At 53.3% G+C, this 17,397-nt stretch overlaps 1 protein-coding gene across 3 annotated transcripts; it reads right to left on the bottom strand.

The window, feature by feature from the left end:
- Nucleotides 1-680: 680 nt before the first annotated feature.
- SPRY3 (sprouty RTK signaling antagonist 3) lies at nucleotides 681-11,529 on the bottom strand. 3 transcript variants are annotated; one of them, XM_015278316.4, is made up of 2 exons: nucleotides 11,432-11,529; nucleotides 681-6,831 (listed from the first exon to the last, which is right to left on the bottom strand). In XM_015278316.4, the coding sequence occupies exon 2, from the start codon at nucleotides 6,782-6,784 to the stop codon at nucleotides 5,864-5,866; it is 921 nt and encodes a 306-aa protein (XP_015133802.1). In that variant the 5' UTR covers nucleotides 6,785-6,831; nucleotides 11,432-11,529; the 3' UTR covers nucleotides 681-5,863. The 3 variants fall into 3 exon arrangements, with proteins under 3 accessions (XP_015133802.1, XP_015133801.1, NP_001073204.2); XM_015278315.4 differs by lacking the exon at nucleotides 11,432-11,529 and adding an exon at nucleotides 9,676-10,055; NM_001079736.2 differs by lacking the exon at nucleotides 11,432-11,529 and adding an exon at nucleotides 9,956-10,055 and having other exon boundaries at nucleotides 5,864-6,831.
- Nucleotides 11,530-17,397: the final 5,868 nt, after the last annotated feature.

The raw sequence follows: 17,397 nt of genomic DNA, 5'->3' as shown, positions 1-17,397 counted from the left end.
CATGGACTGATGGGGACAGGGTAGGAATGGGAAGGTGGTACTATACAAACTGAAAAGGCTCTAACATAGTTAAAACAAGCTGTGCGTCTAGGAACCGAACTGGTTGGCTGTGCCTAAGAGGGACTCTGGCAATGACAAATGGCCCAAAGTCATCTTTTGTTTTAGAAGCAGGGGAAGAATGAGTCACAGCAGGGACTGGACTCACATCTGTCCTCCAAAACCCCAAGGCAGATCCTGACTGCTGTGGTGAGGCCTTGGCACATGTGTTGGAAAGCATGTTCTGGTACCAGAGACAGGCTCCAAAGCCAATGAAGCAGCGCGAGAAAAGGCTTTATGCTGAGAGGCATTAGAGGACGCACTCCAGAAAGGGCTTCAGAAATGTGTTTTGGGGACCAAACCCCAACAGATCTCAGGGATGTCTTACCTCAGTCCCTTCTTTTGCTGCCCAGGAGCCCACCATGCTTCAAGGACCTGGAACAGCCACAGCAGGGAGTCAAACACTGAGATTTTCAAGGTTTTTGTTAAGCACCAGAAGAGGGGAGACGTCACAGAGCCAAAAAGGATCCCCACCAACACCCATCCCGTGCCAGCAGTGCATATGCAGAGCCAGCACCTGTTCAGAGCCCTGCCAAAGCAGGAGCCTGAGTCATGCCCTGGCTGTCACGAAGACAAGCAGACACTTTCAAAATTAATATATATTTTTATTGAATAGTTGCTCTAAGTGGGCTTGTGAAGCCACCCGTAGAATTACTTCTTTCATCTCAGCAGTGGTTCAGTTATCAGTTATTAGCTTTGCAAGAAAAGAAAACCAAACAGAAGGAGGTGCATTAAAATAAATAGGTTATTTTTTTTCTTATCTTTAAAATAAACTTTTGAAATAAATACTTTGTTGTTTTTTTTTAGAGGGTTTTGTTTTTGTTTTTGGTTTTTTTTGTTTTTTTTTTGTTGGTTTTTTTTTTTCCTTTTAAATTTACAAGAGTATTGTCAAAAAAAAAAAAACAGCCATCAGGTTATAAACATGTATTATACCTTATAGAAAGGAACCCAAATAAAGGCAGCCAGGGAGGGATCTCTTTACACACTGTACAGAATGCCTTTGTACCAGTTAAATGGAGAATTAGAGGCTTCGGTTCTTGGTATGAGACTCTCCTTTGAAGCCAAGGAGACCTGTCTTCTTGGGAGAGCATTGTGCTGAGGACACTGGGGAGGCAGGCAGCTGCCTGTCCACTGAGCATCACGAAGGCCTGAGGGGACTGCCAGGAGACGGGAAGAAGAGGAAGAGGAGGTGGACAGGGACTTCAGCAGGGAAGGAGGGGACCAGCTGCATCAGCAACTCATCGGGGAGGATTTGTTTCTGCTCCTTTTGAAGCCCTTTGGATGTTTGCAAAAGGTCCTGGTGCTCACCGAGAAAGAACCTGAAGCATGTGAGCCCATAGGAGGTCACAGCTTTGCTTCAGATCTGAACCAGCCACCTCCAGCTGCTGTACGTATCCTAGAGGAGTGGGCTCCGTGGGCTCCTAGGAGACAAGCCTCACTTCATTTCCATTGAAGACCAAGAATGGGGTTTCAGGTGGGATAGAGGAACATCTCTTCTCTAAGTTTCTTGTGTACTGATCACAGAAAGAGAGACCTTCCGATATCCAAAGACCTCTCAGTGTTCCCCAGCCTCAAAAAAACCCATGGACCAGAATGAGAGAGAGAGCAAATTAACAGAGCAGATGCTGGAAACAGCAAGCTTGGGGCATGGCATGCTCCTTCCTGGTGCATCCCACTCGTGTAAACCCAGTTCATCACTCCTTATTGCACTACAGCAGCTGTTGATAAACTGTAATTTGTGCTTTGGCATCTTTTGGCCAATGACACTTCCCCACCAGTCTTTCGGATCATACGTGAGGATAGGGGAGAGTTGACTCAACAGGATTTTATGGGAATCTGAGAATCCAATCTCGAAGACCTTCCCCCCAAAATCCAACCCTGCCAGCTGTTTTCTGATGTCCTTGGCTGGCAGCAGCTTTGGTGTGAAACAAAAAGCTTTCCCAGGGATGGGTGCCAACCTGAGCTACACCCCAAGCATCACCTACTTTCACTGGGAAGACTGGGGGAACTGGGATAGGACGTGTGCTTCAGCTTGGTTCCCAGTGACTCCTCCTCAACAGTGCTGGGACCGATCACACGGTATTCAAGGAGGGGGACAGGGCTGAGAGAAGCCATGGCACAGAGCAAGCACCGTCAGGAGTCTTTGGAGAAGATGGGAAGAGCAGAGCAGGGGGAGCTCAGGTCCTGCTCAGCAGCTCCTGCCCTACCTCCTGCTCCTTGGCACCTGAGCATCTCTCCTTAAATTTGCCCTAAAGCCCTGCATGTTTCCTGGGGAAGGAGCCCATGACCAGCACAGATGCACCACGTGGAGAAACGCTCTCTTGTAAAGCAGTTCCATCCTTGTCAGGTCCCAGGAGTGCATGGAAAACAGAGGACTTGTCATGCGACTCTCCAAACAGAAAACCAAGAAAGACACGTCGGGACAGAGAGAGACCCAAACTGTCAGGGCAAGCAGCCGCACACAGACATCTGGAGCAGATGCTATCTGACTCATTACAGGGTGGGGCAGGAAAGGGGCTCACAACTCCAACCAAAATTGGAGCCCTCTCTGAAGGGAAACTGAACCATCCAGCAGCCAGAAATGGGAAGGGAACAGGATGGAACTGGTCTGAAGACATTAGGAAAAGCTCAGGAAAAATAAACACGATCAGAGGCTACCCACAGCCTTTTTGACACCAGATGGGCTCAGCGAACTGGAGCTGGCATCTTCAGAGAGCTTTTGGCAAATACCAGCTCTGAACATCTCCAGTCCATGCAACTATGAGACCTCAACATGGCTCTGTTTTACCTTCAACACCGTCCAACTGAGGCTCTGCATGGTCTGACAGCCCTCTGTGCCCAACTGGGCCCTCTCCAATTCCCTTCTATGTGCCCTATATTCCATAAAATGTATCTCATGAGTTTGGCTTTTCTAGGAGGTGAGACATTCAAGAGACCTGGCCGGACTCCTCAGCCCTGCACTCTGGCTATGGCATGATTCCCTATTGGGAATGGAACTTCCGTGCTGACCCAGAAAAAGCCCATTAGGTAGACGGCATCCTGGACTCCTACCAATTGCTGAAGGTAAATATGCTGCAATAGTAGTGCTGGGTTCCACCTCACTGCACTACACCAAGCCAAACTGGCTCCGAGGAGATGGTATCTGGACAGCCATCTTCTCATCCTATGGCTCCAGCACCCGGAGGAGATCACCCCATGCCTGCATGACTTGAGAGGCCGTGAAAATGATGAAGCTTCATATGTTGAGTCATTCCACCATCAGGAGAGGAAGCAATGAATTGCAGAGATACAGAGGTGGTAACTAAATTTATAAGACGGCTCCACTTAAAAAGGAGGAAGGAAAAAAAAAAAAATCAAAGTAGAGCAAGTTGGAAAATTCTGTTCATTAGTTTTCTTCTGAAAGTTTCAATGAACTATTTGCCATTCTTGTTGAAGTGAGCCAGTTCCTCAAATCCTCAATGAAAAAAAAAGGGACTTTTTCCCCTAAAAAAGTTTTACACTTTTTAGGAGGAATGAGTTTCATCAGCACCAATAGATACGTGAACAGAAAAGGAAGGATGCCTCTTGGTGGAAGTCTCTCCCCCAAACATTACTTGGCAATATCCATGTGCCAAGCAGCTGCTGTCATATGGATAAACACATTTGTGATGTATTTTATAATTGATTGCCACAGAGATGGACTGATCTTGTGTTGGTACAGACATGTACAGGCTACCATCTGAAAAGGTCATTGCCTTAAAACCCAAATGGCAAAACTGCACAGGCGTCATCTCCTCCCTCCTTAATAGTACAAGATCCTTGCTGTAAGCCACAGCATCATCCTGAATTCCCTACCACTCACGGAGGTGGGCTCTGCATCTTTAGAAGCATCTTCCATCATTGCCCTTTGGGCACTGGGTGAAACCAGGATCAGGATTTTGGTCATGGCCGTACCACAAACTCCCCACCAGGGATGGGATTCACCTCCCCTTCACACCACCAACATGTACTCCCTTAGAATCAAAGGAGTCAAGCACCAGCAGCACACAGTTTAATTAATGTTTCTGAGGAGGATGAATCACTCCCTGGAACTGCTTTTTTTTTTTTTCCTGCAACAGAGGGAGCTTGGATCAGCTGTGATTTTTAGATAGAAAATGTATGGGAAGATGAATCCCATCAAGAAATGCTACCTCCTGGCTCATCCCACAGCCAGCACTAAATCCTACTCCCTCTCTGCAACCTCTATACCTCCCTTTCCCCCTCTCCCGACTACCAAGGAACTCAAGGTCTAGGATTAGCGATAAACAGACTGGGAAATCATCTTCCAGAATGTGGAAGTGTACCAGGAAGCCAAACCTTGCATCTGGCACCATTCACAGCAGTATCATGGATATTATTAGTAATAGTCCTAGCCATCCTAACGTTATATTTATATATACAAAAATAGATCCACAGAACTCTACAGAAAGAAGTGGCTGAGTGAATGCGATGGGCAAGCCCTGGACAGCAGAGTCTTGGAGGAAGCCAAGGGAGACTTTGCATATATTTCTCCAGGGGAACCATTTACTTCCCTCTGCACACACTTGTGTCTCAGAGGAGTGACAGCCTTGGGACGTAATCCCAGCTCCAAGCTCCCCTGACCCACCAGTGGCAAGCGGAGATGGGGCTGAGCCCAGGTCTGAAAGGATCTACCCACAGCTGCAGCAATGGGTTTGGCTTTTTAGCATCACAGCACATAAACCATGAAGCACTGACCCCAGATCATGGTCTGCAGATGGCCCAGCCCAAGGGCTCCGTTCAGCCCCGTCCCCACTGTTACAGAAAACCCTCAGCAGTGACAGTGCTGTGGCATACTGATGGCCAAGGAAAGCAAGATGAGGGCTCAAAGGCAACTTCTGCAGGGAAGGAAGGTTGGGGTCCCATCTCTGGAAACCCCTTTCAACTCTCCGTTTTCCCCAAGCCAAAACAGGACCCCCACCTCAGATCAGTGCTAAGCAGCAGGGAGAGAACAGCTGGCTGTTGATAGTTGGGTTTGGGGACTTTTTTAAAGTGATTTCAGTGCTGGTGGAAGGTACCAGACAGGCAGAAGGCAGATCTAGGGAACAGGGTGGTGGGACAAAGCTCTGTCCCCATGGCTACTTCACCCTACCTCGAGGACAAGCCTGGAAGTACAGAAAGGGAGCTGCATCTGCTCAGTGGTGGGATGGAGATGGTTGACAATATCATCTTCTCTCCCATCCCACCATGGTTTGCACTTTGGAGGAAGACCCTTCACCTCCAGGCATGGAGAAATGAATAGTTGTTCCAAACCAGCATCCTGCTCTCCATCACATCCCAGGGGAACCTTCCCCTCACTGCAGCTGGGCAGCAGCTGAAAGGCTTGAAATCTTCCCACAATTTCCCTTCCTCTTGGAGGCAGGAGAAATGAGGTGCCATCTGGCTGGCATCTCTTGATGGCTTCCCAGCAGGCAGGGAGGCTGCTGCTGCTTGGTGGGACCCTGCGGCACCTGGAGGATAAGGGATGTAGGCAGTGGGAGAAAATGGAGACCACCCCTGAAAAGTGCTGGAAGGAGAGAGCAGGTCCAGGCTCATCGAGGACTTTAGCTTGGGATGCACGGCCCCAGCTCCTCCTCCCATGGGAAAAGCCATGGCCCCGGGACCCTGAGTCTCATTCCTAGGAGGAAGGCAGGGGGCAAGGGGAGCACTGCAGAGCAGGGGCAGCCGGAGGAGGATGGGGACGAAGGGGAGAGGAGTAGAAGGAATCGTCTGCTTGTCCTCCCCAGGAGGGTCATACCGGCTTATCCAGAGCCTTGGGGAAAGGCGTGCCGCTGGAGGAGGAGATCTTTCTGCACACCGTGTTGGTGTGGGTCTGACAGCGGCAGCCGGGGCGTTTCAGGCCGTCATAACCCCGCTGGCAAAGTTTGAGGCACCCCAAGGTGGGAAAGTAGCAGCAGAGGCAGGGCATGAGGAGGGAGAGGAAGCTCATGGCAGCCCAGCGGGCGCAGCAGGAGCCCGGCCCGCAGGAGCATGGGTCATCAGCGCAGGTGTCCTCGTCATCGCTGGAGCAGTGGTAGAAGAGGCCCTTGACGCAGCAGAGACAAGTCCCGTAGTCGAGGAGGCTCTCTGGGGAGCACAGGCAGCGCTGATTGCACAGCCAGCAGGAGGGCAGGCCACGGGCGGCCGTGCAGCGGGCACACTTGCAGCGCCCGCACTCCTCGCAGACGAAGAGGTGCCCGCCGTGCAGGCTGCCCTTCTCCACCGCCCCTTTCAAGGGAGATTCCTCCGCTTTCAGCTCGCCGGCCCTGGGCTGCGTCCGGATGAGCGAGTGGCCCGAGTGGGACGGCGTCAGGGCGCTGAGCAGGCGCTGCTCGGAGGCCGTGGTGCTCTGGGACACGGAGCTGGCCGTGCTGGAGTGGCTCATGGCTTGCTGCAAGGGCGGCATGTGGGGCTGCTGGCTGTGGCTGCGGTGCAGGTCCTGCAGCGTGGAGGATGCCAGGCGGTCCTGAGTCCACTCCTGCTTGTGCGGCGGCTGCGAGAGGGACGGGTTGGAGCGTGCTTGCTGGAAGCAGGTGGCTGGCCTCTCCACGTAGTTGTTGCTGGCACGGATGGAGCGGATTTGGTCGATGGACAGGACCTGCTGGAAGTCCTCAGCCGGGGGGTCCATCGTCTCGTCACAGCTGAGTTCAGCCACGCTGGAAGAGAGCTGCATCGCCAGGAGTTGGGGGAGCCTGCGGCATCAGGGCACATCTAAAACTCCTAAAGGATGCGGCGGGAAGAGAGAAGAACATTCGCATTATGCTTCGTAACGGTCCATCCCTACAACCCATTGAACTCCTAATGAATTTCATAGAATCACAGAACGGTTGGGTCAGAAGGAACCTCAAAGCCCATCTGGTTTTAACCCCTGCCATGGGCTGGCTGCCCCCCACCAGCTCAGGCTGCCCTGGGTCCCATCCCACCTGGCCTTGGGCACCTCCAGGGATTGGGCACCCACAGCTCTCTGGGCAGCAGTGCCAGGGCCTCACCTCCCTAAGTAAAAAAATTCTTCCTAATATCTCATTCCTAACAAACAGCTCAAGGCGCTGCTGAGCCCAGGAACATGTTGGCTGGACATTTCCAAACTCTGGGACAGTGAGACATGTCCCTTGGCTCAGGTGGATGCAGCGTCTCCCCATGCTCTGTGTCCTTCCAGGGAAGGTTCCCCAACTCCTGCCAGCACCAATGGGCACTGCCTGTCCTCCTTAGAGGAGGGGAAGCTCAGTGCTGAGACTTATCCAATGATAGAGCCTGGAACAGCATCTCCAGCTCAGGAAACTGTCATGAGCCAGGGGCACAGGGAAGGAGGGGAACCAAACACATTTAATTGCAAGTAACAACAGCAACAAATCACCACTAATGCAATGTGTGCCTGGCCAGGGACTGGGACTCCCTGAGACCTCGCATTTCACAGTGCAGCACCCGGATTTCCCATTCAAATCCCCATCACAAAAAGTCAGACTTCTACTTAACCCCAAAGGCAAAGCTGATATAAGCAGCTTGCCTTGCTCCTGCACCAAAGCTGCCATGCAAAAATGGAGCAGCCATGCGGATGTGCTTCATTGCATGCCAGTACCCCCAAGAACTTCCAGTCCAGATTTCAGTTGGATATGTGCTTTGTGTGCACGGCCAACTTCCCTGGAACAAAGCCCTTCCCTGGCAGATCAAACATCTGATCCGCGGGTGACACCAGAACTGTCACAGTGCCCACAGGAAGGCTGTTCTATAGGAGCTCGTGTGGCCAGCAAAGGCCAGCAAGTAGGTGAGGGGCCACAGGTAAATCTGCTCATGCAGCAGAGACAGGCAGAGGGAAGATTGATTTTCATTAGCTAAGGCTGACCTTGAAGAGCAGGAAAAGCAAAGGCAACTTACTTTGACAGTTAAAGCAAGAAGTGCCCTCTCCCATCCCCCCTCCCGGAAAGAAAATGCAAGCAGTCTGCTTAGATCTGTGGGTTTTTTAGTTTTTTTCCTTTGCAAGGAGCCCACTTCCAAGCCACCCTGAGCGAGATGCTTGCCCCATGCAGAGCACTGTGAGTGGTGAGTGGGTCACTGTTGGATACCCACAGCCGACTAGGAATGGGTTCCTTTAGTGGGAATACAAGGTGAGCCAGGAGGGCATGGCTAACCCAGAATAGTCTGTGAGAGCATGTTTCCAGGATGGGAATGGGCCATGCAAGCCAAACTGTCACTGAAGCATGGGCTGAGGAGCTGCAGCCCCCTGGACTCCTGAAGAGATGTGATGCGTCTCAGTCTGCAGATGGAACCATGCAACAGGGAGCATAGCAGCTTGAGTGGGTTCCTGCGTCTCTCAGGACCTGGATCCCATCTCAAGGGGCATTAGGCTGACTGACACCCAGTGCAGCTGCAGCTCCTCACATCTCAGTCTCCATCCCCTTCATTTGGGTGCTGGGTTTGGTGATGCTTGGGCATTAGGACTCAAACCAGGCAGACTGGGGGCTCTGGGCAGGTTCACATGGGGGGCTGAACGTGAAATGTGACCCAAAGGGAGAGACCTGGGACAGCAGAGAGTCTGTGGAGATGGAGACAGTGGAACTGGGATACTGAGAGCAGCCAAAGGGCAACTACTCCCACCCAGTCCTACATGCAAGAAGTAGAGACAGGCTTAGGCAGGAGGAGAAACGTGGAGGATGCTGCAACATGGGGGGGGACAGAAGGCAGAGAGGAGCTGGCAATAGGAATACAGCGCACTGCAACCTGGACACTTAGGATCTGGGTCCTGGACTTGGATGCAGCACCTGGGACATAACATTTCCTTGGAGAACCCATGGCACTGAACCTGGGTCCAGGCGCTCCTGGACCTACAGTCCCCAGATGTAGGAGTTAGACAAAATGTCTCTTTCTGGGGCCTGAGCAAACACGAGCTGGGGTGTCCACAGGGAGATGGAGGAGCTGGGGGTCCCCTGGTCCAGTGGAATGGGGGAAAGGAGGACTGAACACCCAGAGTGAGGACCCTGCTGTTGCCCCACAGAACCCCACTTGCTCCCATTGCTCCTCGCCTGAGGCACGGGGGGCTGCAGCAGGTCTCTGCCCTGTTCCCACGGCACTGCCACCCCCTCCCTGCCTACCTGCCCGCTGGGGGGAGCAGGGCAGCGTGTCTCCAGCCTCCTCCTCCTCGCACCCTGCCTGCCAAACGGGCACGCCAGCCCCGGAAACCGAGCGAGCTTTATGACCAGCAGCAGCCCCAAACATATAAAGTTCGTGTGATAATGGGCCGGAGGAAGGATCGTAAAAGCAAATGATTTACAGCCACTGGAGGTGGCTGCGAGCCGGGGATGAGCTCTGCAGAGCGCTCCGGTGGGAATAGAGGGAGCTTCTTCCGTGCAGGACCCCTTCATTTCCCACGCATGGGCACAGGCATGGCCAGGTCCCTACCTGCAGCCCCCCACGCGTACCCCGCTCGTGTCCGTCACTTCACGCGTGGATCCCCGTGAATGCTCCCCACGACCCAACACCGCCACCGGCAGCCACGCGTATCCCACACTCCACGCGTGACCCGCACCCCACGCACGCCCCGCAACCACCCGTGTTCCGTACCCCACTCACCCCGCCGCCGCTCCATCCGCCGTGCCCAGCCCTAGGGGCCGGCGGGCGGCACGGGCATGGGGCACCGGCCGCCCCCCCCGGCCCCGCAGCCGGGGGCAGCGAGGCAGAGCCCTGCAGGGCTGCCCGGCTCGGGTTTGTGAATGCAGGCAAGTCCTTGTGAATGGGGGCAGCGTGGAGGATGGGAGGGAGGGAGGGATTTAGTGCTGCCCGTTAGCATCTCTCCCTCTCCCTCTCTCTCTCTGCCGCTCGCTTTCCCGGAGCTGGAGCTCTTAATGCTTACCTAAGTGGCGTCATCCAGCTGAAATTGAATCGGCCCATTAGCGGTCCCCATAGAGCCCTGTGCATCCGCTCCCTAGATAATGACTGCAACAGAGCCGAGCGCTGCGGGATGCAGCAGGCGCTATTTAAACATTTCCGTCTCTTCTCCGGCTCTGCTTCCCCCCTCCGCGCCCACCGGGACAGCCCCGCCGTCCCCGTTCCTCGGCCCCGGGGGACACGGGGGACAGCCCCATATAGCCCCATCCCATCGGCACTCGTGGGTTTGGTTTATTTTGTCATCACCACGGGCACGGTGTGTCGGAAGCGCCTTGGGTTTGGCAGCACAAAGCAGGGGATGGCATCGACCTGTGCTGTCACCTTGATGCGTAAATCACTGCGCTTCGGGCACTGTCACCTGCTCCCTGGTCCCAGTCACCTCTTCTGGGTATTTGGGAGGCATCAATGGGAGCCTGGATGCCGTCCACCTCTTACGCTGCCAGAAAGTCCACGCTGATTCCAAATTAGCGATCAAAGCTCAGATAGGATGGAAGGGGGCTTTTCTTTGCCACGCTCCCCAAAATCAGCCCCACAGCCGCTGTTATCCTAGGATCAAAATCCCTCAAACTCCGGGTCCAAGCAGGACATGGACCTTCTGTTACTCGTATACCCTGTGCTCCCTCCTTGTGCTGCCTTCTGTGAGGCTTGGGCACACTGAGGACCCTTGTGACACCCCTGGGGCTCACCTAGAAATTAACAGGACCTGGATTAGCAGTCGCGAGGACACGAGGCTTCTCCTTGGTGACACTGCACACAGCTATGGAGCCAAATTGAGCTCCTAGCCTCTCTATTTACCCCCCAGCCCTTCACAAATCCTTTCCAGCAGTGCTTTCTGGCTGAGTGAAGCAAGGTTAGCAGCTCGAGGGGGCTGAGGACCCATCTCCAAGGAATTAGGGTGAAGGCACCAAGAACCAGCACCCTTTGCAAGCCCAAGCAGCATGGGAGCCTGCACCCCAGGGCAGGTCACCGTTCAGAGCTGGCCCAGCAAGGCTGGGTGTGTGGCTGGAGAAGATAGGGTGACAAACAGCCCTGCCACTTGTTGCCCCACGGATGGGCTTCAACCAGGATGACCCCATTGAGCTCAGTGGCTCTCAGTGTGTGCCAGCAGGAGCCCAGCACAGTGACGAGGCACCCTGGCGGTACATCGATGTGCCCGTCCACACTCATTCTTAGGCATTTCAATGCTGAACATCCCTCCATCCACACGGGATGCTTCCAGAGGTGCTGCTCCAGGAGTGGGGAACGGACCCTCAGCAGTATCACATCCCACAGCCAAAATGCCACATCCCGCTCCAACCAGCCCCTCCTCTCCATCGCATCGCTCCCAGCTCAGGTTTTAAAGGCGCAGAAAGGACCGAGGTGCCCAAACCCCAGTGCCCGCCTCCAAAATAGCACGTGTGCGCGTCCTCCCGTTCTCCCAGCCCCGATCTCTCGCTCCCACCTCAAGGCATGCAGCAATTCGGGCTTTCCTTCCACTGTCTCGCAGCATCCCTGCAGCCCGCGTCGTGCTCGGCGCCGCTTTATTCCTCGCCTGCTGCCGAGAGAGGGCCGAAAGGCATGAATGCCGAGATGCCGAGACAAGTGGGAGGGTGGGAAGCAAAGGGAGAATAGCAGCCTCCTGGGGAGTTATTGACCACAGCATATCCGAAGAGATAGGGCTGGGAACTGGGATGGATATGCAGAGGAGAAAAGTTGAGGGATGTTCCCGAAGGAAGGGTCTGGGACAGATCCTCCAATAGGTTCTGGGAGGGGGGGGGGGGGTCACAACTGGGATAGGTATGTGGTCCCCTGACTGTGCATAGTCGTAGCACAGAGGATGCTGTGAGTCTTCCCTGCTCTATGATAGCCTCTCCCTATGAGAGCAGAGCATTTAGCACCCTGCTGTGCCCCGTGTCCCCGCTACCTGTGCCTGCCGATCCCACCTCCCCCTACGGCCCTTTGGGTCATTGCTCCCAGCTGGAATCTGTTACCTCTTAACCCCTCCAGCACCCTTGGGGTCCCATCCTAAATAGCTCCCCAGGCCCCGTTCTCTGCTCTTATTTTGGAGCATCTCCTCCTGGGACAGCTGACAGCATGGAGTTATCTGTCTTCCCATCCTCAGTAACAGCTCAAAAAGGTTTTTAGATCTATGTAGGAAATCACACCGGCTTTAGCAAAGCCAAAAGGGCTAAATCTGGAGCCTGAAGTGTTCAGCTGGGATTTAAAGCAGACAGGAGAGCCTCCAAGCAGCCTGGTCCCCCTGTGCAGAACACAGATCACAGCTCGCTGCTGTGATCAGCCCAGGGAGGAGAAAATCCCAGAGCAAGGCTGAAGGTGTCTGATCCTTTCTGGTGCTCTCAGCCAGACCTGGGCACCAGCAGAGGGAAGATTCATCTTCAGTTAAAGACGATGCAGGGGGAGAAGGAATGAGGGGGGTGAAGAGAACGCACGATTCCCCTGATTAAATCAGGCAGAAACAAAGACGTGCTGGTGCCCTCTAATTTCTAGATTCACAGATTTTAGGGCCAGAAGGGACGGTGATGTTCATCTAGCCTGACAGTCTGTATTATGTGAAAGCCACTTGAAGGCAGACAGCACCAGCAGCTCTTCAGAAGCAGCAGCAAGTGCTGGGGAGGAATTAAAAGGCTGTGATTCTCCCAGGGTGAGAGATGTGGGGATCCCAAAACAAGCCTCGGTGAGGAGGAACCAGGTACATCCACCCCACTGTGCACAGAATGAACAGACGGCTGCACAGGGAGGGGAGAATCATCATTTCCCTTCTGCATCGTGCTGTTCCTTTGCTCAGCAAGCAGGGGGGAAAAAAGCAAACCCTTTCTCGTGCTTTTATTTTGGTGAATGTAGACACTTCTCCCCGTGCCCTGCTGAACACCACAGCAAGTGCTGCTCCACGGGGCTCCACACCTTGACCCAGATCCCCTCACCTGAGTACATTTCCCACTCCAATCCCAACCCGATGGACACAACTCATCCCTAGGAATGAAGCAGGAGGGCAGCTCCACCCTATTCCTTTGCCTTCATCCCTTGGAGCTCCCATTTCAATGTCACTTTAACTTGAACGCGTGTGTACAGGGGAGAAAGGCTTGGTATTAAATTGCCAATCTGGTCACATGTTGCCTGGGATTTGGCCGTAGCTAAGCAGCACCACCCCCGCATTCACTTTTTTGGCTGGTGACTCCTCTGCTCGTAAGGCAGAGCCAGTGAAGAACAGGGGGGGGAAAAGGCAAAAGAAAAAAAAGAAGAAGGAAAAAAAAAAAAGGCAAGTCATTGTGAATGTCAGGAGCTCCTCAGCTGCGGGTGTGACAGCGATCCTCCCCCTCCAAACTCGCTCCGGGTGAGAGCCAAAGGGAGAAGGATTTCATTAGGATCTGGTGGCGGGCTATTTTCAGTGCTGACATCCTACCCACAGCTAAAAATAGCTGGTCCCCTCCACGCAAACCAGGGTTTCTGTTCGGTTAAACTTTAATAAACCTCAGCAAGGCTCAGACCTTACTTTCTCCCCACACTTTGCTCCCTTGCATGCTCCACTCCCGTTGCTTCACCTCGTCTCCATCCTTCATTCCATTCCTCTTGGGTGTCCTCTCCCATCTCCCACCCATTGTGAACCCATTCAAGGTTCTTGCTGGGTCGTCCCAAAAACGGAGGTCCCAGGAAGGTCCAAGAGCACCAGGGCCACCGAACCAATTGCAAAGCAGCAGGACCTTGCTTTGTTCACTCACAGAGAGCCCAGGGCACGTCTAGGAGGAGCCTAGCCTAAAAACCGTGTCCAACCACCACTGCTGGTCCTCATTTCTCCATGGGCTGCTGGCAATTCCCTTCCTTCATTAGCACCGTCACCCCACAGGTATTTATAGCCATTTATAGTCATTTATAGCCCACACTGACCCTGCTTTTTAACAAAAACATGAATTTAACTCCTTCTGATGCTCCTCTTGCCTCCATCCCGGTGATCCAAAACACGCCAGTGTGGAATAACCAAGCTCTTCCCTTCTTAATGTACATCCCAGTCCCAAATATCCCTTCTTCCTCTGTTCCCAGCACAGCCAAGATGCTCTGGGCTCTGCTGCCTTTAAGACAAGACCAAAGGTTTGTCGAAGGATGCTCCAAGCGTTCCCAGTTCTTCCAAACTGGGGGATAGATCCATCTCCGCATCCTTTGCACCGCATCCAGTGCAAAGGCACAGGGATAGGACACAGGGGCAGTGTTGGGGGGAGGGACAAGCTGGCATGCCATGAGGACAGCAGGGACATTGTCATCGGGACAGGGATGGTGCGCTTGCCTTCTGCCTCACGCTGGGTGCACGCCGGCCCTTTGGAGCCACTGGCCGCCAGCCAGCCAGCCATTTCCTGGTAATCTAATAGCCACAGCAGATGAACTGAAAATGCATTTCCTGCCACCGTGCTGTAAAATTTTTTATTAATGTAAGGAGAGAAACGCAGCTCTGGTCCAGGGCTGCCAGGGTGGGGGGCATCTGCCTTGGTGGAGAAACCGGGGATAAGGGATATGGGGATGGTGACACGGGGATGCTGTGGGAAGGTGGTGGGCATCCCCTGAGGACACACACAGAGTTAAGCAGCAGGATGGGGTTGTGTTGAAATCCAGCCTTTGGTACAGCTTCAGCTTCCCAGTCCTGCAGGAGCACCATAGTCTCTTCAATGCCGTCTCCAGCATTGCTGCCTGGGGAAGGATGGGGTCTGAGGATGGGGTGGCCTTGGGCTGCCTCCGGCCACCATGTCTCATTCACGGAAAGCCCATGTCTTGGTTTACCCTGGTGGACAGGGACACATCCCTGGAGCTCTGCAGCCAGAGTACGTGCCAAGCCAGGCATCACTCACAGGGATACTGAGGCACAGGTGAGAGAAATGCCTTTCCTAGAGGCTGCAGTGCCCCAGCAGCAACTCCAGGGCAAAGGAATACCACAAGTGGGTTTGATGGCATCTCCTGCAGCATCTCCTCACCCCCACCCCAAACACCCCAGCCCTAGTCCCCTCATCCCAATTGAGGCCATTCCAGTGCCACTTTGGTGGACACAGCCCCAGGGCTGTGGGGCTGGAGATGTTGGCACAGCCCTTTTCCCACCCAGAGCCTGCTCCCTGCGCCAAGGCAGAGCTAAATTGGAAAAACACACACAATGACCTCTTGTGGAATGTAGTATGAATATTTGATAGGTCTAATGTAATCATATCCAATCGATATAGGCAGGAATATCTCTCCTCCCTCCTGTGCTCTCACTCTGCCCTGTCCCTTCCTCTCTTTTCCTCTCTCTCCCTCGCTCTCTCTTTCATTAATGCATTCTCCACTTTACATTATTTATTAACTTCCTTCCTTTTTTTTTTTTTTTTTTTAATTTAGAAAAAATAAATTAAATAACAGTGGTTATCTGGAGGCTCAGCCTCTCCTGCCTAAGCGCTCTGGGGCCGAGCAGTGAGGTCCTGCTCTCATGAGGTCCCCCCAGAGTCCCTGGGCATGTCCACCCATTGCACACAGTGGAGCAGAGGTTGCACCAAGCCTGAAAGCAAGCCACCAAAGTGCAGACACCGCTGGGGAAGCTGAGGTTCTCAGATGGAGCCAGATGGGTTGTTTGGTCCCATCTCCATCACATCAGGAAACAGAGGCTGTCCCTTACTATCTCCAGACTGACCCGAGCTGCTGCCAGCAAAGGGTGGTAGTCAGACCCATGAATCAGCAGCTCATCAGCCTACAAGCCACAGTCCTAATTATTTGCTGAAACTCGTGGTGTTGCAATGCTGAAACCTCTGTGAAACCTTAATTGCTGTTCCATGTCTTAAAATCTTTTTGCTGGAGGCTGTGGAAGGTTTGGGCACAAAGCCCCATAGTGGCCTGGGGAAGGACAGGAGGAGAATGAAGCTCCTTGCACAAAGCTAGGCTGTCCTTTGGTTCTTCCAGGGCTTCCCAGAGGTGCTGAGAGCAGGGATGCTCCCAGGGATGCTACTGCTCTGCACTGTCCTACCAGCGTGGGCTGAGCATGGGGGCTCACAAGGTTAGGGTTGGCCCCAATTTCTGCCCTTCTGACAATAAAACTTCTGCGGGGCCATTCACTGGGATAAAGAAATGCGAGGCTGGTGCCAAGTGCACAAACACATGCACAGGCAGGGTAAATGCTGTGCCCCATGCTCCAAATGAGGCTATTTTGGGAGTGCAAAGACCCATCTCTCCCATCTCCCCGTGGAAAAGCATGGCTAATTCATGGAAATCAGGAAATTAGGTTAGTTCATGGCTCCTGACTCAGTTTCCCCTTCCGGTAGGTATGATGGTTTATTCTTGGTCTGCAGCCACCTAGCCACCTGGGAAGGACCCTTCCTGCTCCCATGCTTTGGGACATGTAGAAGATGTCCAAGATATGGCCAGAGCTGGCTGCTATCCCCCAAGATCTCACGATCCTAAGTATATTCAGCACAGACTATCTCAGAGCAGACTGCAAGTAGGACAATGATCCAGTCTATATTGACAGAATGAGTAGCAACAGCTTTAAAGTGAAACAGAAGAGACTTAGATTGGAATAAGGAAGAATTTTTTTTCTACACTGAGGATGGTGAAACCTTAAAATGTTGTCCAGAAAAGTTGTGGATGCCCCATCATTGGAGGTGCTCAAAGTTGGGTTGAATGGGGCTGGTGACAGATGTGCATGTCACGGGGTTGGGCCAGAGAATCTTTAAGGGTCCCTTCACCTTAGAGCACAGCTTGCAGGCATCACCCAGCCCTGGCTCTTGCTGACTGAGGAAAATCACTAGCAGCTGTCTGCTGAGGACCTGGGAGAGAACTGGGGAGGAGAAACAGAGGAGTGCAAAGGGAGAGGGAGCAGGAGAAGGTTTGGGCAGGGGAGAGCCATGGGGATTTATCTCCCATCCCTGGGGGACTGGAGGATTCACTCCACCTCCTTGCAGTCCCCCTGGCTGTTGCAGATACAGGGGAACTGGCAGAGACTTCTGCTTTAATGTGAATTCACTTATTGACTCTGCAGAACTAAGGGTAGAAGAAGATTGAGAGGAGGAAGTGTCGGGAAAGAGCTCCAATTAGCAGTGTTGAAGCTATGTATTATCCTCTGAGCCAGCAGGCAGTGAGTCAGGATGGTGACTGGGGGTGACCTGAAACCCTGAGTATCCCTCTTAGGACCCCGGTGCCCATATCTGCAAAAGGATGTGGGACTTTGGGTGGCTGCTTGAAACCACGGAGGGGTTTGGGTTAAAGTCTCTCTTCTCTTCTGCACAGTGACAGCAGCAGAAGATGGGAAGGAGGGGACACTCATATTTTGCACCATCCTCTCCTAAGGAGAAGATCCCCAAAGCACTCGGTTAACTTCAGGGCTCCTCTTCTGTTCCAAAGCAAAGAGCATTGGTAGCTATTTCTCCATTTCAAACACAGAGTACCTCCCCAGCTGCCTTCTGTCCC

This window comes from Gallus gallus, chromosome 4 (assembly GCF_016699485.2).
Source record: "Gallus gallus isolate bGalGal1 chromosome 4, bGalGal1.mat.broiler.GRCg7b, whole genome shotgun sequence".
Lineage (NCBI taxonomy): Eukaryota > Metazoa > Chordata > Aves > Galliformes > Phasianidae > Gallus > Gallus gallus.
The sequence above is the reverse complement of the archived record's forward strand: the minus strand, read 5'-3'. Positions and strand labels throughout refer to the sequence as shown.

Coding starts and splice junctions, on each gene's coding strand:
- SPRY3 (XM_015278316.4), bottom strand. CDS start 6,784: ATGCAGCTCTCTTCCAGCGTGGCTGAACTCAGCTGTGACGAGACGATG.